A 20144-nucleotide genomic window follows, 5' to 3' on the forward strand; every position below is an offset into this window, starting at 1 on the left:
TCAGGTAAAATCCCAATAAATACATTGTTCTAACCTCACAAAATGTTAAAGACTGTGAATAGTTTTGCAAGGAAGTCTACATTACACTGATGAGGAATGTTGCATAACCCCCATGCAAAAACAGAAGGCTCCCAAGCATTTGGTTGCACTCACTGACTTTGGGTGTGCTCCTAATTGGCTGTTAACTTACTTTACTAAATTCAGTAAACCCTTTTATGTCATGTGTCAACTCTATGACATAAAACCAAAAGCAAGTGTGTTTGAGTTTTACAGGCAGGGACAAATGATAATATAGAAGCAAGTGACGTCACCACGCTCAGTTTATAAGACTAACTCCTAATGGTTATTACAATGAACGCAGCAAACCACATGGAACTCATGTAGGGATGCCATGACCACGGCAGAGACAGTTTTTAATGCTCTTTCATAGATTTTAGATCAGAACAATAAAGAAGTTCTTCATTTAGAAGTGCAGTGGTATGTTTAGAAAAAATATATGTATGCTCGGGTACGCTGCTAAGTAAAGTCCTGAGCAGATTCCCTTGCAGATGCATGTCATAAAGAGATGAACCATTGTTCAAAAATGAAGAGGATCTTTCACAGTGGTTCTTACATGTTTGGGAAACAGAAATAGACTCCACTTATCTGAACCAATAAACATATAAAATCCTAACCCCACCCTTCCTCGCTTTGTCATTTAATCTAAAGCGGACCACAGCTGGAATGGCAGGGCCTGTCCCCAAAGCGCACAAGCACTGAGAGGCTTTAATGTCATACAGCTTGATGACAAAATATCAAAACAACAATTTATACAACAAAGGAAAGCTACTGGATAAACATAATTTTGTATAGTTGATAAAGCAGGACCAGGCAATAAAAAACCTTACCAGATAATATAAAAAGGTGTTTCTGCACCAGCTTGGAGTTGCAAGTGGCAAATTTAATTTAACATACACTTGGACCACCTGTTTATATACACTGTATGAAAAGACACAGTCTCTGACATTAAATCAGACTGGGTTTTCCTGCTTAAGATTTTCTTTTATTTGCTAAATCCAGAATAATGAGGGAGAGCATTTCTTTACTTCTTCATTGTTCATGTTCTTTAAATTTAGAAGTTTACATACATTTCCTTAGTGTTTGGTAGCACAGCATTTAAACAGCATGAATTCGGTCAAACTTTTTGAGTATTCACTAAGTATTTTGCTTGACTTTTGGCCCATTCCTCCTGACAGAACTGGTATAACTGAGTCAAGTTTGTGGGCTTCCTTGCCTGCACAAACCTTTTCAGCTCTGCCAAAAACTGTCTAGGGGAATGAAGTCAGGGTTTTTTGATGACCACTCCAAAAGACTGACTTTGTTGTCTTTAAGCAGCTTTGTTACTAATTTGGCGATATGGTTTGGGTGATTGATCTAAGTTAAAAATCCTGGTCCTCCCAAGTTTTAAGTTCTTGGCTGATGTTTTGCAAAGTCACTTATACAATGTTCTTTCCTCAGGGTGCCATCTGTTTTGTGAACTGCACCACTCCCTCCTGCAACAAAACACCTATACATGATCCTGCTTCTCCCATGTGTCAGATTTGGGATGGTGTCCTCAGGCCTGCAAGCTTCCCTCTTTTTCCTCCAAATGTAACAATAATCATTATGGTGAAACACTTGAATTTGAGTTGAATCAGACCACTGCCACATGAATCCAGACCACATGTCTCCAAAAGTTAAGATCCTTAAGTGCATTCACCCACAAGCACAGTTGTACCACTGTTACCTTGTAGCAAGAGGTTCCTGAATTGGAATCTTGGCAAGTTTGCCCCATGTATGCTGTGTGTATTGGGTTTAGGTTACGTTTAGGATCAGTTATGTATTAATGATGGTTGGGTTTCAGTTTGCTTTAGTGTCAGGGTCAGGCCATAGAAATTAATCTAAAATGAATGGAAGCGCGTTTGCATGGTTCTTTGTCATGTGTGTCTTTGTGTTGCCCTGATGCCCTGGATTGGACTGACAACTTGTCCAGGATATAACCTCTCACGCATTGACTGCTGGAGATAATCACCATGTGTGACCCTGTACAGCAGGTATAGGAAATTGATGTATGCATGGCTTCTTCTTGGCTGAGTGGCTCTGCAGCCTAAGTCAGTACAGGACTTGCTTGATTGTGAACAATGAAACTCTTTTAGCAGCTGCAGTGATACACTTGAACTAATTGTTTAGTGATGCCACACCAGAAAGTAGCGCGTTTAAAGTATTGCTTTAAAGACATCCATTTCAGATGGGGTAAATGAACAGGGACCTACAAAGCCATGATATCATCATTTGGGCCTTCCCTCATTATTCTGGCATTTATAAAACAAAAATTTGTGTCTTTTTATATGATGTATGTAAATATCTGGTTTCAGCTGTATACCAGCACAAAGTTTCAACTCGGTCTGCACCTTTCCTGCATGCCGTCTCCCTTGTCTTTGAACATGTGCAAATGAAGATCACAAATCACATTATTTTTATGTGACAGGTTGAGTGAACTTAAACAATACTTGCCAAACATGATCAAGTGCTTAGAGCTAGAGAAGGTAGTACTTTGGAAAATTGCAGATAATTTAGGTCTAATTTACACACAAAAAAAAGAGAGAGGGGGATTCAAACGAGCCCTGTTGGAAGAATCTTTAATTAAACTTGTGGTGTAAGACGTCTGTCACAGTCAAGTGCGCTATAGATGCCTCATATAGAAACCTGGCGAAGGCCTCAATCACACAGCTCATCATCATTTTGTCAAATGTACACATGATGCCTGCATGATGTGCGCACACAAGAAGAACACGTGCTATAAATGGATGCGCAATGGTCAGGGAGATTTGGGAATGGGGCATGGGACTACCCTACACATCGTTTATGGCTGCTGGTGTGTTAGATAACATGTGATTATTTGGGTGTATGCATTTCCTATGTGGCGGGGCCTGAAGCTGAGAAATTACAGTTGGACGATCTCAAAGTAAGCAAGGTGGAGGGTGAGGGAGGACAACTCAGGGGCTGACTGAGGAAACACAACATCACAGCATGACAGGAACCAGATTTAATGGAACGAATGCGCCTGAAGCCCTGGGTAATGGATATGCACTGAGAGGACCAAAAATATAGCAAGACCACAAAACCTGTGAAAACCTGTTGTACATAAGTAAAAATATGCCCCCTGGTGGCTAAACAAATGCACTGCATGTACTTTAACACTAGCAAAGACACAAAAATGAACAAAAGGTTAAATGAAAATCTAATTTATCCAATATTTTCCTCCTAACTATACCAATCTGTCTAAATAATTTTAAATAACACGTTAATCCCTTTAAATATAGTTTTATATAAGTTCTAAAACATTTTTGACTCATTCAAAAAGTCCAAAAAGCTATCCTCCCAATACCACCCCACAACTTACACTCTTTACACTGAAGATGCATTTCATTAAATCCTTAGAGCAAGCATTGTGTCCGTACAAATCCTTTTCCATTATTTAGAAAATCTCATGTCTGAACTTTGTTCCCTGAAAAAATACATTTTACATAACCTTTTTTTCAAATGAATTATTGCACAAAGTGGTGGTATTTTCATTTTTGTGGGGGAGAAAATACAAGACAAACTGAGCTGGGAGGAAAAAAGAATAAACAAAAGACAGGAACCACTGTTATCACATATAAATATGCCTGTATCATTACATATATGTATATTGCTATGCAGAAAGTGTACATAAAAAGGTAACAAAAACTATACATAATAACCAAAATATTTGGTGATAATAGAAAACAAACTGAAAAATTAACTAAATAAATAAATAAAGCAATCTAAACAATAACAATAGTCATAATAATAAACAATAAATAAATTAGTAATCACATTCATTTCTTGAGTAATCGTTATAATATTTGGGGGAGGCAGTTCCATCACTTTGAGACTAAAACATTAATAAAACTAAGGAATACAGATATATCGACTTAAGTCCACCAGCAATCAGGTCAATTGATAACTATAGACACTAAATGTCATCATTTTATTCTTCATATTCCTCGTTATCATTTTCGCTTATCTAGGTTTTATTTCAAGAATGATAATTTTCATGTTAGAGAGAAGACAGAAGAAAATGTGATAATCATGAGTCTGGATATTCAAGACATGGAAGCACCCTGACGTGACATGCCCGCTTTGGGAAGATCTGTCTGCTAATTACACCCTAGCTCTAAGAAGGGAGGTGCTTTTTTGGTGAGTTTTTTTAATGATGTGAGGGGCAGATATGGTATAAATACCCACCATCATTATACTGGCGGGCAGCATATCCTCAGTTGTGCTCCTACCCTAAGGATATATAGTGGCACCAGGAGCTCTCCGGTGCACAAGAGATTTGGGTTTCTTCTCCTTTTGGATGCCGGTATGTGTAATTTTTCTCTTCCTCTCTGTGTTTCTTTCTGTGGAGGAGTGTAGCAGAAATCTAGACTTTTTCAGGCCTTGGTTCATTGGAGAATCAAGTATAACTTTTGGATAATTGATTGACAATATTAAGATCCAACAAAAAGACTTCTCATGTGCATTCTACTGAGTTTTATGTGCTGATTTGCAGCTTGAAAACTACAATAAGCAAGGACAACCTCTATAAAGTGTTATGCTTTCAGGAAAATTTACCTGTGGCATGCTTGTACTGATAATATCCTTCTTTTCCCTGCAGGTTTGAGCTTGCAAGATGGACATAAGAGTGGCGAGCATCTTCCTTCTCATCGTGGCCTCTGCAGCAGCCACTGGAAAGGGCTATGTAGTGAAGAAAGTGGTGCCCATGAATGTTAAGAGCCACAGTAAGCAAAATCCATTCTTTTACACAAGCTGTGGGGTCTTCAGTTTAAAAAAAAGAAAAAGGAAACAAGAGAAACAACTTTTCTTCAAATATAAATGTCATTTTTACCTCAGCTACTGTTCATAACATCTTGAGGAAATGGGCCATTTTGTTATGGCAGATGGAGGCACCACATGCAGGCAGGCAAATGCTGATCACAGCTGTGCAGGATTTTTGAAAACTGAACTCCACTTTGCTGAGCGACAGTGCTGCGCTCTGATTGGCTGCAGCACTAAATCTGCCTCTCTCCACTCAGCGTCTCTGTTTACGTCTGATGCAGAGTAACAAACTTGTTCAGTTGGTGCAGAGTCAGGGTGTTTTCTGCTCCCAAAAGTTGCAAAACCTGGTGATTTCTGATCTGATTTTTAATGTTTTTTAAAACACAAAATGCAACATTTTATGTTCTTTAGAGATTGATGTACACAGGTTTACAGTAGCATGTAAACATGATGTTTTGACAAGTGCAAAGTTTTAGAACTGCGTTTGTATTTATTATATTTAGTGTCATAAATATGCTACGCATTTTTATATTTGGATAATTTTAGTTAGATAGCTGCTCTTTAAATCAAGGATAGTATTTAGTTTCTTATGAATGATTGTAATCCCCCCCAAAAAGAACTAGGTCTGATGAGTTTTGCAGATTTGTCAGAAAAAAATACAAAACAAGAAGTACCATCTTAAAATATAAATGTTAATATTGTTTTGGTTTTCCCAAAAATGCAATATAAATATTCCATGTTGGATTTCTGCAAGTAAACATTTGTATTTTTAGTTTGAGAAAGGAGCTGTTAGTAGATTATTTTTGGTTTTGACACTGACAATTAGAGCCTAGAGACCCAGCAGTATGGTTTGTGCCTAGGTGTGCCTACTAAACACAAAACTAAAAACATCTGTTTTATCCAAACTGGGCCAGAATTAGCCAGAGTCCCACAGAGAGAGAGAGAGAGAAAGAGATGTTTTTATACTCAGGCACATGTGACCATAATGAGAAGCAAATAAAAAAATCCCTCTCATTTAGGCAGAACCAGATACAAGACCAATAGTGTCTTTTAAAGTGTTTTATTTGTACTTTATTTTGTGAAAGTTGATACAACAGGTTAAAAAAGTCTTGTAATATATTAATTACTATTTTAAATTGGAATCATATGGATACAAATACAAACATATTACATAAAAATCTGTGTCACTGAATGGTACCAACAGACCAATGGGACCAAAACATAGCTTTTTGAGCAAACAGTATGATGAGTCCTGGCCCCACAACCAAAGTGCACTTTTAACTTGTTTTTGTTTGTTTGTTGTTTTTGTTTGGTATTGATGATTATCCTTTTTTCACTCTTACAGTGGTATCAGTGGCAGGTGAGCCTGGTCCTCCAGGTGAGCCTGGCCCAGAGGGACCTCAAGGCCCACCTGGGCCCCCAGGTCAGGATGGAGTAGGTCTGCCTGGACCTCAAGGACCCAGTGGACCTCCCGGACACCCTGGCCGCTCCATTGCTGGCAAACCTGGAACTCCAGGTGGACCTGGAAAACCTGGTATCCCTGGAGCACCTGGTGAGAGAGGAGACACTGGAGCCACTGGCACTCAGGGACCAAGGGGAGTTCCTGGCTCTCCTGGATCCCCAGGACCTACTGGTCTGTCTGCAACTGGCAAACCGGGACCTGCTGGTCTTCCTGGAGCAATGGGACCCAGAGGAGAGCCCGGTCTGAAAGGACATCCAGGTGTGCCTGGACTTCCTGGGTCCAAGGGTGATAGAGGGATTGGAGCTCCAGGACCTCAAGGCGAGACAGGACCTCAGGGACATATGGGTCCAACTGGAGCCCCAGGTGCACCTGGAATTGGAAGACCAGGCAAACCAGGTGCTAATGGTGAGCCAGGAAAGTCAGGTAGCCCAGGTAGAGATGGTGAATCTGGTCCCATGGGACCTCAGGGACCTAAGGGACATACTGGTGCCCCAGGTGTTGGTCTTCCAGGTAAACCAGGTGAGAATGGTGCCCCAGGTTTGCCTGGTCCTGCTGGCCAAAAAGGTCATCAGGGACCTAGTGGAGCCCCTGGTGCCCCAGGAGTCCCAGGATATGGAAAGCCAGGTGTAAATGGGGAGAAAGGAGAGAGAGGAGCCCCAGGAAGTCCAGGTGCCACAGGTGCAAAGGGAGAGCAAGGCCCAACAGGTTATACTGGTGCTCCTGGTGCAACTGGCTCAATGGGTTCAGTTGGACCTCAAGGTGAAAGAGGTTTCCCTGGATCCACTGGCCCTGTTGGCCCTAAAGGTGACATAGGTGCAACTGGACCTCAGGGACTTAAGGGACACAAGGGCGATCAGGGAGCACAGGGTTTCCAAGGTAAGCAGGGTTATCCAGGGGCAGCTGGTCCTCCTGGTCCCAGGGGGGGCACTGGACCTTCAGGTGACAAAGGTGAACTTGGTGCCCCAGGTATCCCAGGTGCTCCAGGTATTCCAGGGCCTGCTGGACCCAAAGGACACACTGGTTGTCCTGGTGAGCCAGGTACCTCTGGATCTGATGGAGCTCCCGGTCCCAGAGGACCTTCTGGACCACAAGGACCTGCTGGTAACCCTGGGCTTAAGGGACACCCAGGTCTCCCTGGACCTCCTGGCCCTGCTGGTGTGACTGCAAAGGGTGTTTCTGGACCTCAGGGTCCCCCTGGTCAACCTGGTGAGCCCGGAGCTGATGGTGAACCTGGTCCAGCTGGCCCCCCTGGTGCCCCTGGACCTCCTGGTGAGGTTGTCTTTGAGAAAGGCATGGGAGTGGGTGAGATCATGGTCAAGGCCCCCATGTCGGCTTTCACTGCAGCTCTGGCCACTCCCTACCCTGCTGTTGGCAGCCCCATCAAGTTTGACCAGATTGTTTACAATGCAGAGAATCACTATGACGCTGAGTCAGGGATCTTCACCTGCCAAGTTCCTGGAGTTTACTACTTCTCCTACAGCATCCATGTTAATGGAGCTCATGCCCTTGTGGCTCTGTACAAGAATGGTCAGCCAATTATGTTTACCTATGATGAGTATAACAAGGGTTTCCTGGACCAAATGTCTGGTAGCGCTGTCCTCTTGCTTGATGAGCAGGACACTGTCTACGTCCAGATCCCCGACGAGGAGGCCAACGGTGTCTTTGCTGCCGAGAATGTCCACTGCTCTTTCTCTGGATTCCTCATTGCTTCGACGTGATACGTCGGTGCAGAAGTTTCCAAAAGCCTACCAACTAATTTTGCAACCTATTTCTCAAAGTAAAACTCCCTGTTCATTTTACACAACCCAACCGACAGGCAGTTCAACCTTCTTGAGGAATAGTAGCATCTTAACTTGAAAACTACAAGAAATGGGTGCTTAAAAGAAGGAAAACTAATTTATGAAAACGGTTGATTTAAGGAGGGAGAAAGCAATCCACAATGTTCCAGTGATGTTTTGTAATGTAAACAGCATGTGAAATCGAGGTGTTATAACTGTGTTGTGTCTGAACGTTTTCTTTTACACACTGCTCCTTTTATACTGACCTAAACTGGTGTCTTTAAACTTAGTGTCTGTCTTTTTTGTTTTTGTACAATCTTGATTTTTTTTTTTTTCTTTTTCTTGGGTGTGGAAGGGAACAACGATCTTATAAAAGTACATTAATTCTTCTCTGTGCAACATGTTTGCGACTAAATGTGACTTGAATATATTGTGAAAGATAGTGATCAAATTGACTTTTTTCTTTCAAAACACAAATTGTTTTAACAGCAACATTGTTATAACCCTTGGCATGCATTGTGTCATGTAAAACATAGAGACCAAAATAAATAACATCTTAATGAATTTTTTGCCTCAGACTATTTTTTTATGGAAACATTTTACTTAATAAACATTTTTAATCCCATTAAAACATACAATCAACCTGTATTTATATGACAAATATACAAAAATATTTGAAATATAGGCAACAGTAAAGGTGGACACAGACTTGCCTGGAGAAAAATTATTTTAACTTATTTGGAAAATAAACTTATCACAACAAGTAGGGAAGTTTGTGTTGGTTTGATATTTTTAAATAATGGTAGCCCCCTGACTGCAAGGGTAAGTGGATATACTGTAGCCAATGGACTGATAACAATGCTTCAAAACCTTTTTATTTCCCTTTATGTGATTCCACATTTGTAGAAAAACACATTTGTGTATTGAGCAGCTGAGTTAAGTATATGGGCTGTATCCATGATAAACTTGACAAATCCTCTTTGCTAATGTCAAACTGATTTTGGCTGAGGCAGTGTGATGGTGTGAGATGGCATCTCCCTAACTTGGAAAAACAAGTTTTCTCATCATTAGATGGGAAACCTCAATGCAGAGAAATATTAATATGAGATTTTACAACCAGTGACAAGCCTTTTCTTCACTCTTAGGGACCGAACTCTACATGCTGGAGACTACCACCAGAATTTGGGAGTGGAGAGGGTGGAATGGTATTAAAGTAAAAGGGGCTGAATAGAAATGTACACCACACTTTTCAGATTTTCATGTTACGTGGCTTTTTGCAGTCACCTAAATCACAATAAAAATACATTGAAGCTTGTGGTTATAATTTGACAAAATGTGAAAAGGTTCAAGCAGTATAAATACTGTTGCAAGGGTTAGGGTTAGAGCTTCATACCATGACTGCTGCTGATAACCTTCTAAAAGGATAGTATCATGTTCTTTAAAAATTATGTGGAACACTGATTTGCATCTCCACCCAGAATGACACTTCACTTCCAAGTACATATAAAATATGACTTGTTTTTTACATAGTAATCACTTTAAAAGGCATTTGGCAATGTTAGTTTTTAGTGCACTGCTTGTTAAATGTTTTTCCAAGTAATCCCTTGCTGGTGTGATTATTATTGCTACCGACGCATGAGGATACTTGATTTAGTGTGAAGGATCAAAGATAACAAGTGTGCAGTATAAATACCCTGAATGAAGCTGAGTTCCTCCAAGTTTCTTTAAATGATTTAATGATATACACTGCAGTGAAATGTATGTGCATATCACTTTAAAGCTTTTTTCAAAGAAACATGTTCCATTCACATACTGTCTGTTTGTGCCCATATAACTCGGTCATTAATGGATGCATTTTGATGACATGACCCAACCTCAGCTGTTAATAGTTAATAGCAAAAGCCATAATTTATAGAACAAAAAACCTGTTAGATTGGCACTGTCTGCTTCAAAACACACATCAACCCTTCTGCAAGTTTGCTTTATTGGCAAACTTCAAAGCTGTTTATGCTTTTGCTATAAATAAAATATACATAGTAAATAAAAATAATGCTACAGGGATTTTATCCAAATTTTAAAGACTAGTCTCGAAGTACTCACACACTGACATTGGTGGACTACATTGTAGCCACAGCTGCCCTGGGGCAGATTGACAGAAGTGAGGCTGCCTTACAATTGGTGCCACCAGGCCTGCTGACCACCATCAGCAGGCAAGGCGGGTGAAGTGTCTTGCCCAAGGACACAATAACTGAGACGGACAGAGCAGGGATTCAAACTGGCAACCCACTGCTTACAGGAAAAACCCCTACTACTGCTGCCACAGTCGCCCCGATGATTGTAGCACATTTCACAAGTTTAAAGCTAAAGGAACAGTGGCTATGCCACCTGGACTCAGCAGAAAGAGGAACATATCAACACAAGCCATATTTGGTCAAAAATCCAGAACTGACTGTTAAAGATGTTAAACCTTGCTGAAGTGCTCCATGGTTGAACTCCAAGATGTACACCAATACTAACCAAAAGGGCAAAAAAGTCAGCTCCAGTTTTCTCTTGTACTGTTTAAACAAACCAAAGTGCTTATGACATTTTGTTCTGTGGAGCGATGATCAAAACTGGAACTTTTTGGGCTCATGGACGAGCTGTGTTGAGAGGAGGAAAACTAAGCATATGCTGAAAAGAATATCATGCTGTCAGTGAATCATGGCAGTGGCTCAGTGATGCTCTGGGGTTGCTTTATTTCCTCTAACACTAGAAACCTTCAGCGGATTGTGGATTTACTCAAGTATCGGGAAATCCTGGGAGAAAATGTCCTGCTGTCTGTGGCCATTATTGGACCTTCAAAAAGGACAATGATCCCAAGCATATTTCAAAGTCCACGTCGGCGTTATCTCAGAGGAAGTCCAGAGAGATACATGAATAGCCAATCTTTGGTAAGATTTTAAAATAGGCAGTTATAGCTCACAGACCCATAAATATTACTGAACTTGAGGCATTTTGCCAGGAGGAGTGGGTTAAGATTTATCAGTAATGCTGCCAGAAGCTTGTGCTTGGCTTTGCATCACATTTGCACATAAGGCCAAATAACACTGAAAATGTTGCTTTACAAAGTACTAAAGAAGTTTGTCATGAACAAGTGGAATAATGTTGAGACTGCAATATAAAATAAAGGTGGCCTTTTTTGAGGATTTGGAAAATTCACTTGTTATATTAGTTGATACAATAAGCTAAAAAATCAGAATCCTAATAAAATATACTCTAGCACTTTTTTACATTTTTGCCCAGGGTTTCCAGCTTGGTTGCTTAAAAAAAGTTTCAGAAAGCTGCTTTACAGTGGAAGTCAGAGTGTGTGTGCACTAAAAATAGTTTGGGTGTGGAGTAAGAGGCAGGAATAGTTGTTTGGCAAGGCAGCCACTGTTTGATCTTTCCTTGGTGAGAGGGCGAGACAGTGGTTAGGTGAGAGGCCCAGGGCACAGAAAGCAGAGAGGAAGCTGCTTTAAAAGAAACTCCTGAGGATTACCATCCACAGACTGAGAAACCGTGGGACTGGAGGATGAAGAGGGACAGGCAGTAACATAGATGGAGCACTTCCTCTGTTGACTTTATTAACAATGTTCGTAAAGAATCTCCACCCTCACCTGTTGTCTCAAAAAGATGCATGTGTATTCAGAATTTTAAAAAAGAAGCAGCATCTTCTTGCACGGAGAGTGATGTATGGGTGTGATGAGAGAAGTAAGGCACACTAGGGGACTAAACTGAACAACAAATGCCTCACCGACTTAACCGAGCTGGACAAGAAAACCAGGAAGCAGAAATAGAAATATTATGTGTAAAGTACGCCCTTCTTGTGGTGGTTAGAGCTGCAATGCACAGAGTAAAACTGGGTGCAAATAAAAAAGGTTTGCAGCTCTGGACTGCGAAAACCACCCTGGAGAAGTTTGTGGCAGTCTTCTAGACTTTTAAAATAAGTTGAGTGTTTTCACAGGGTTTGAGGTTTGGTGGGAAGAATACCAATGTGTCAATACAGAGCAGTTGCTTGCTGTGGTTATAGTCTCTAGCCTATTTGAAATGCCTTTCATGCACAATCAAAACTCATTTTAGTGGGTGTTAAACAGAAGCTATTAAAACTATTTAAATTGTAATCAGTCATATTTGTAGAATGTAATGTTGAATAACTGGTGAATTCCTTACCCCACAGCATAAGGTTGAGAACATTTCTGCAAGATTTAAGTTTGTATTTTTTATGACTCAGAAAACCTCTTAAAATAATCCAGAAAGAGTTCTAACATGTTATATTAAGATCATTTGAAGTAGGTATCTAAACCACCACCGGTGGAAGTTTTAAACAAAGAATACTTGGAAACATTTATTTCAGCAAATTAAATTATTAATTATAGTTGATCTTAAAATTTGTTTTTTGCCACAGTATTTAGCTTTGGCTAACTTAGCAACTGCTAAAGGCATTCTTGCAAGGAAGGCAGTTGTGGCAAATAAAAAGTATATCTTAAGCTGTAGTGTCTGGAAAAAGGTTCTTACATGCCACCATGTCTGATTGATTTCAAAATTTGGCCCCACTCAGGAGATAGTATGATAGTGTTGTTTAAGTGTTCCCTTTATTTTTTTGAGCAGTGGACATTTTGAGTGGAAATTTAGGTGTTTTAGCTTTCTGAAATCAGAAATATTGCTTATGTTACTTTGTAGTAGTTTAAGCCATTAAGAGTAAAACCAGCAGACTTGCAACTTAAATACTATGGTTCCTTAGAAATCAATCCCACTTTTCCCAATTAAAAAACAATTAGCAGCCATGTCTAGAATTTAACAAGTATAATTAAAAATACTTGCGGTTTAATGTCATGCTTTCAGCTGTTTGTCAGATATTCAAATTAAAATGTCCCTTCACTTTAGATGTGCTCCACATGAGGGAGCTGTTCAGCAAAAGGTTAATGTGCATTCTTGCTCCTGAGACCCCTATTTTCTCTGTATACAAATTCAAGAGCATCCAAGCTTTTAGTAGATGTGTGAAAAAGAAAAGTGCACAGTGCCAATTCACGCGTCATCGCTTTATTCTTCAGATTTCACAGGAAACAAACTCAACACCTTGTTACCAGTTTTTGCAGGCAATGTTACATTCCATACTGAAAAAATGTGAGCCTCGTTATATACAGAAAGAGAAGCCGGTAGAGGACAGCGTCTAAAATCCTGACTGTGTGCTTTCGACGTGTGGATTCAGAGCGGTGTCGTAGTTATCACAGCTTGATGCAAAAGTCTGCTTAAAACATCTCCCAATTTTATTCAATCTTACAAATGGTGAAAAAAAGAAAAACTTCATTTACAATGGGTCATCAGTTAAAAACTTCAGTTATTAGGTACATCTCAGCCATAAAACCAGTAATATCAAAGTCTATACAACGTGCATTACTACAGAATTTTGAAACATTGGAATCTAATGGAAGGCGGTGAGCACCAATCATTGTTTTTGACAGCTAAATCTATTTCAGGAATGGTATGTGTTCACAGGAGTGTTGAGTTTAGAGAGTTGTAAACAACTGTACACTGCAATGACAACCTTTAAGACTCGCTTAAGGACTTTCCCCTTAAATATCACAATGTGTCACATCTTGCAGCACAGCTTTAGCTGCTACATCCAATTGCTCAGCACCAAATACTGTGATTAAATATATGAAAAAAGTCAGCAATGTTGTCATGGTGTAACCTTAAAAAAAAATCCACTCACATTTCGAACTTCCACACTCACCCATGGTACAAATGCAAGCACCAAGAAGCAGTGAGGAAGCAACACTCTCTGTTGCACCTCCTGTCCTTCACTGCTTGGGACTTTGCAGTCATTATGGATGAGATGGTTGCAGAGTAGTAAACATATACAAACAACAACAAAAGAGAAAATTAACAAAAAGAAAAACAAATTCCCTGGTTTTAGACAAGTCCTCATGTTCCTTCAGACAGGCTACATCGTCTCCTTCATTCTGGTGTGTTGTTCAGCGGGGTTACTCGGCGGCACCCATGGCCTCTGGACTGGCTGCCGTCTCTGGCTCGGTTGGAGAAGCTTTGGTGGGCTTCTCCTCTCCTTCAGCTGCTTGCTCTGCCTTTGGCTCCTCCGCCTTCACCTCCTCGGTTGCAGTCTCCTTGGCCTCCTCTTCACTTCCCTCAGCAGCGTTGGTCTCCCCGGCGGAGACCTCGGCGGATTTCTCACCTTCAGCCGGTTCTGCCGCAGCAGCCGCCCCCTCCTCAGTTGTCTCTTCAGACTCCTTCTTGGTCTTCTTGAAGGAAAAGCCACTGAGCTTGAAGGAGGGCTTCTTGAAGGAGAACCGCTTTTTCTTCTGCTTGCCATCCTCGCTAGTGGATGGGGTACCTTCCTCCGGCTTGGCAGATGTATCCCCGTTTGTGATGGATGGCTCCTTGTCTTCTTGGGCCTCGGCACCCTCTACTTTCTCACCTTCTTCTTTTGGTGCCTCTTCAGTGGGAGTGCTTCCATTGGCCTGTACATCGGCTTTGTTGGCATCCTCTGCAGCTGGAGAGGCATCTCCGTTGGTCTTGGCATGCCCGTTCTCCTAGGAGAAGGTCATAAAAACATCCAAATCACAGGGCTATTCAAAAAATTTAATCGAATTCCAAAGTTAGCAGTAGTCCAAAAAAATAATAATAATATATGTAGTCCCCCAAAAATTACAGACAACTGTTACTAGGAGAATGACGACACATGGCTCTGGCTTTTATCTGTAGGCTCGGGTTTTTTAAATTGCAATAAAGCCGGTACCCCACTAGAGGGCGTTCGGTCTGTGGAAACAACATAGGAATTTGGATTTTTTTAAAGACCAAATTTCTTCCATAAACTAACCAAATCGGTCTGCATTGTCCCAATTTTAATCGTATTATACATTTCAATTAAAATACTTTAAGATTTTCTTCGTTCTAAGGGGTTTATTTATGCAAAAAACGTTTATTTTCTTGAACCTGGCAACAAAGGCGTGGTACCGTTTTTTAAAATGGCCATGCCACGGCGAGGGGCGACTACAAACCCCTGCTGCACATTGTTCCACCAAAAAAGTCAAACATTCAAAACAGTCAAAACGATGAAATATTACAAACCTGACTTTTGCACATTTGTTAAATTAATGCAATCAAAGCTGCACAACATCATTCAAATGATAGGTTTCAGAGCCAGTTAAAAAAGCATTGTGATTAAATTTCGGTCCTGGAGCATTTTTTTTTAAAATACCAGGCTGCATTGTGGAGAATATAAATGCATGTGGCCACTTTCTCTGAATTCCGGTGAGCGTGGGGATGCGCTCCAGGGACCACGGAGCACGCCATTGACGCAACACATTGCTAAATTGAGACGAAATTCCGTTTGGGCAATTAAGAATTTAATAATTCAAGAAGTCTTATTTACCTGTCCGTTCGTCTTCGACGCAACTGCCGCGCCTTCTGCGGGCTTTTCGACCGCGGCTTCGTCTTTTCCAGCGGTTTTGGAGATTTGCGCTCCCATGCTTTTGTTCCAACAAAGGAGCCCAACCGATCAAATGAATGAACAAAGACCGCAAGCGTCCTCCCGAAAAAATTCAAGGCACGCCGATTTGCCTTTGCTCGAAACAAATAGAGGAATAAGCCTGAGACAAAACAAATGAGACCACAATGAGAGTAATTAGCACTTCGGGAAAAATGTAAGGAAGGCGCAAAAGAAATGCGATTTTTTTTTTCCCTCGAGCAGAGTTTGTAGATAGAGAGAAATTGGCCCGCTGCAAATGAGATGCGGAGTACAACGCCCAAGTCCGCTGATGAATGGGCGCTGAGGCGATGACGACAAAAGCCCCTGCGTCTCCGCCAATCAGGAGTCTGGAATGTAAAGCGGGGGGATGAACGTGGAGAACAGGGACGTGGAGTGGGGAGGGGGCGCGGACAATGGGAGAGACACAACAACATGGCCTACAACTTTGTGGTTCCACGTTAGAGGAAGGAGACAGGATAATATTCCACTGAGCTTCACTTTGAACATTGTATCTGAAGGCTGATTTAAAGATGTAACGAGGCTGTATGATGGCACTTTTAGGGAACACCACAAAAAAGGCTAAATATATATCTAATATTCTCATTTTTATTCATTCTTGTGTCTTGTTTGTTTTCACATATTTTCTTTTTTCCTGCGCATGAAATTCAAATCTAATGAACTGTATCATACATTTTATATTAAGTTGATCAGCTTTCTGGAAACAGATGTTTGTTTGTTTTTTGTCTTTCTTTTTTTTTTTTAATCTGTATTTTTATGAGATGTGATAGCCACTAGTTCAACAAATACAGTTGAAAACAGATATTTATACACAAAATACATTCTTTCATTAAGTCAGGCTAAACCTTTTCATGTTTTAGTTTAAGTAAAATTGTCATTTTTTTTTCTGTTTTATAAATGCCAGAAAATTTCAGGAGAGAATTTTTTAACTACTTTCTTCAAATTCAGAAGTTTGGGGTACAATTTCAATAAACAAAGATGATGATGTCATGGCTTTATAAACTTCTGATAGGTTAATTGTCAACATTTTAAATAAATAAAAAAGTACAGCTGTTGATGTATTTTAAGGCAACACCTCATACACATGCATTCCTTGTCATGGACACATCAAAATACATAAAAAAATATATTAGGAAGAAGTATAGTGAACCTTCAAAAGTCTGTTTCAAAATGGTTGAAGGTGCCATGTTCCTCTGTTTAAACAATTATATACATGTAAAAAAAAAACAGCCATCATACTGATCAGGAAGGTGGCCCGTTCTTATAGATGAATATACTTTGGTATAAAATATGTAACTCAACCCCAAATCAAAAGCAAAAGACCTTGTTAATATGTTGGTTAAATATGGCAAGAGAGTGTCATTATCCACAGTGAAACAAGTCCTTTACAGACATGGGTTGAAAGGCCACTCAGAGAGGAAGAAGTCATTACTTCAAAGAAACATAACAGGTCAGGTCACAGTTTGCAAATGCCCTCAGGATAACAGTTCTTAAAACGAGACATGTCCTGTGGTCTGATGAAACTAATATTGAAGTCATAATGACCAATGTTGTATTTGGAGGGAAAAGGGGGAATCCTGCAAGCTTGAGAGTACCATCCCGACTGTGAAGTGTAAGGCTGGCAGCATCTCACCATGGGGATGCTTTGAAACAAACGAGACTAGTTCATATCACAGAATAGATTGCATCACAAGGAAGGAACATTACTTTGAAATATTATAGCAGCATCTCAAGATGCGGATAGCGGAGCCCTCGGCCAGGGATGTATTCAACTCCCACCTCCGGGAGAGCTTCGACCAGATCCCGGGGGATGTTGGAGACATAGAGTCCGAGTGGACCATGTTCTCCGCATCTATTGTCGATGCTGCTGCCCGTAGCTGCGGCCGTAAGGTCTGCGGTGCCTGTCGTGGCGGCAATCCCAGAACCCGGTGGTGGACACTGGCAGTAAGGGATGTTGTTAAGCTGAAGGAGTCCTATCGGCTGTGGTTGGCTTGTGGGAATCCTGAGGCGGCTGACGGGTACCGTGAGGCCAAGCGTGCTGCGGCCCGGGCTGTGGCAGAGGCAAAAACTCGGGCCTGGGAAGAGTTCGGTGAGGCCATGGAGAAGGACTACCGGTTGGCCTCGAAGCAATTCTGGCAAACCGTCCGGCGCCTCAGGAGGGGAAGCAGTGCTTTGCCAACACTGTTTATAGTGGGGGCGGGAGACTGCTGACCTCGACTGAGGACATTATCGGGCGGTGGAAGGAGTACTTTGAGGATCTCCTCAATCCTGCCATCACGCATTCCGTGGTGGAAACAGAGGCTGGGGACTCGGGGTTGGACTCTTTCATCACCCAGGCTGAAGTCACCAAGGTGGTTAAAAAGCTCCGCGGTGGCAAGGCTTCGGGGGTGGATGAGATCAGCCCTGAGTACTTCAAGTCTCTGGATGTTGTAGGGCTGTCATGGTTGACACGCCTCTTCAACATTGCGTGGCGGTCGGGGACAGTGCCACTGGACTGGCAGACTGGGGTGGTGGTCCCCCTTTATAAGAAGGGGGACCGGAGGGTGTGTTCCAACTACAGGGGGATCACACTCCTCAGCCTCCCTGGTAAGGCCTACGCCAGGGTATTGGAGAGGAGAGTCCGACCGATAGTCGAACCTCGGCTTCAGGAGGAACAGTGTGGTTTTCGTCCCAGCCGTGGAACACTGGACCAGCTCTATACCCTCTACAGGGTGCTCGAGGGTTCATGGGAGTTTGCCCAACCGGTTCACATGTGTTTTGTGGACCTGGAGAAGGCATTCGACTGTGTCCCTCGTGATTTCCTGTGGGCGGTGCTCCAGGAGTATGGAATCGGGGGCCCTTTATTAGGGGCCATCCGGTCCCTGTACGAGCGGAGCAGGAGTTTGGTCCGCATTGCCGACACTAAGTCGGACCTATTCCCAGTGCATGTTGGACTCCGGCAGGGCTGCCCTTTGTCGCCGGTCCTGTTCATAACTTTTATGGACAGGATTTCTAGATACAGCCAAGGGCTGGAGGGGGTCTGGTTTGGGGACCGGTGGATTTCGTCTCTTCTTTTTGCGGATGACGTGGTCCTGCTGGCCCCATCTAGCCAAGACCTACAGCATGCGCTGTGGCGGTTCGCAGCCGAGTGTGAAGCGGCTGGGATGAGGATCAGCTCCTCCGAGTCCGAGGCCATGGTACTCGACCGGAAAAGGGTGGCTTGTCCTCTTCAGGTTGGAGGGGAGTCCCTGCCTCAAGTGGAGGAGTTTAAGTATCTCGGGGTCTTGTTCACGAGTGAGGGAAGAATGGAGCGGGAGATCGACAGACGGATCGGTGCGGCTGCCACAGAAATGGGGGCGCTGTGCCGGTCCATTGTGGTGAAGAGAGAGCTGAGCCGAAAAGCAAAGCTCTCAATTTACTGGTCGGTCTACGTTCCTACCCTCACCTATGGCCATGAACTTTGGGTCATGACCAAAAGAACGAGATCACGGATACAAGCGGCTGAAATGAGCTTCCTCCGTAGGGTGGCCGGGCACTCCCTTAGAGATAGGGTGAGGAGCTCGGCCATCCGGGAGGGGCTCGAAGTAGAGCCGCTGCTCTTCCACATCGAGAGGAGCCAGTTGAGGTGGCTCGGGCATCTATACCGGATGCCTCCTGGACGCCTTCCTCGGGAGGTGTTCCAGGCACGTCCCACCGGGAGGAGGCCCAGGGGACGGCCCAGGACACGCTGGAGGGACTATGTCTCTCGGCTGGCCTGGGAACGCCTTGGGCTCCCCCTGGAGGAACTGGAGGAGGTGTCTGGAGAGAGGGACGTCTGGGCGTCTCTGCTGAGTCTGCTGCCCCCGCGACCCGGTCCCGGATAAGCGGAAGACGACGAACGAACGAACGAACATCTCAAGACATCAGTCAGGAAGTTTATGCTTTGGCTCAAATGTATCTTCCAAATGGACAATGGGCATTAGTTACAAAGTGGCTTAAGGACGACAAAGTCAGTGATCTCAACCCCATAAAAAATAACATAAATTAGTCATACTAAACCAACATGTTTCATCTGACTGGAAAACATGTTAATGTTTTGGATTGGCCCAGCCATAGACATGACTTGAATCTGATGGAGAATCTATAAGGGGGGAACTAAAAGTTGGGGTGATGGCAAAGAGGCTTTCCAACCTAAAGGATTTGGAGGTCATTACAAATGCTAAATGGTCAAAAATATCTGTGGAGAGATACAAAAGGCTAATGAGAAATTTCCTGAATCATATGATTATTGCAATGCCAATAAATATTTTTTCATTGATTACAGGGAAAGATATGAATATTTTTTAAATACAATTTTTAATAAATCTTAAACAAAAAAAAGATAAATGACTCTTTTTATATTGGGTGATCTCTGTGCCGTTCCTTGTCTGAAATAAACGTACACCTTTAATCTTGTCTACATCTACTCTTCCATCTTCCACTTTGGTTGACTAATATCATCCTAATATAGGAAACTGTAAAGAGTTCAACAGTCTTAACACACAGCTTCTATTTTATTCAAAAC

At 42.2% G+C, this 20144-nt stretch overlaps 2 protein-coding genes across 2 annotated transcripts; one reads left to right on the forward strand and one right to left on the reverse strand.

Annotated features, from left to right (window-relative positions):
• Nucleotides 1-4290: 4290 nt before the first annotated feature.
• Nucleotides 4291-8664, forward strand: col10a1a (collagen, type X, alpha 1a). The gene is made up of 3 exons (XM_047392955.1): nucleotides 4291-4405; nucleotides 4700-4823; nucleotides 6206-8664. Exons 2-3 carry the CDS (start codon nucleotides 4715-4717, stop codon nucleotides 8038-8040), a joined length of 1944 nt encoding a protein of 647 aa, XP_047248911.1. The 5' UTR covers nucleotides 4291-4405; nucleotides 4700-4714; the 3' UTR covers nucleotides 8041-8664.
• A 4478-nt stretch (nucleotides 8665-13142) lies between these two features.
• marcksb (myristoylated alanine-rich protein kinase C substrate b) lies at nucleotides 13143-15901 on the reverse strand. The gene is made up of 2 exons (XM_047392923.1): nucleotides 15509-15901; nucleotides 13143-14666 (listed from the first exon to the last, which is right to left on the reverse strand). The coding sequence occupies exons 1-2, from the start codon at nucleotides 15602-15604 to the stop codon at nucleotides 14103-14105; spliced, it is 660 nt and encodes a 219-aa protein (XP_047248879.1). The 5' UTR covers nucleotides 15605-15901; the 3' UTR covers nucleotides 13143-14102.
• Between the last annotated feature and the right edge of the window lie 4243 nt (nucleotides 15902-20144).

This window comes from Girardinichthys multiradiatus, chromosome 19, assembly GCF_021462225.1.
Source record: "Girardinichthys multiradiatus isolate DD_20200921_A chromosome 19, DD_fGirMul_XY1, whole genome shotgun sequence".
NCBI lineage: Eukaryota > Metazoa > Chordata > Actinopteri > Cyprinodontiformes > Goodeidae > Girardinichthys > Girardinichthys multiradiatus.

Excerpts from the sequence above, each read along its gene's own strand:
- col10a1a (XM_047392955.1), top strand. The coding sequence starts at position 4,715 with ATGGACATAAGAGTGGCGAGCATCTTCCTTCTCATCGTGGCCTCTGCA. Across the intron at positions 4,824-6,205 it reads CATGAATGTTAAGAGCCACA|TGGTATCAGTGGCAGGTGAG; the intron begins GTAAGCAAAATC and ends TCACTCTTACAG.
- marcksb (XM_047392923.1), bottom strand. The coding sequence starts at position 15,604 with ATGGGAGCGCAAATCTCCAAAACCGCTGGAAAAGACGAAGCCGCGGTC. Across the intron at positions 14,667-15,508 it reads CGTCGAAGACGAACGGACAG|GAGAACGGGCATGCCAAGAC; the intron begins GTAAATAAGACT and ends ACCTTCTCCTAG.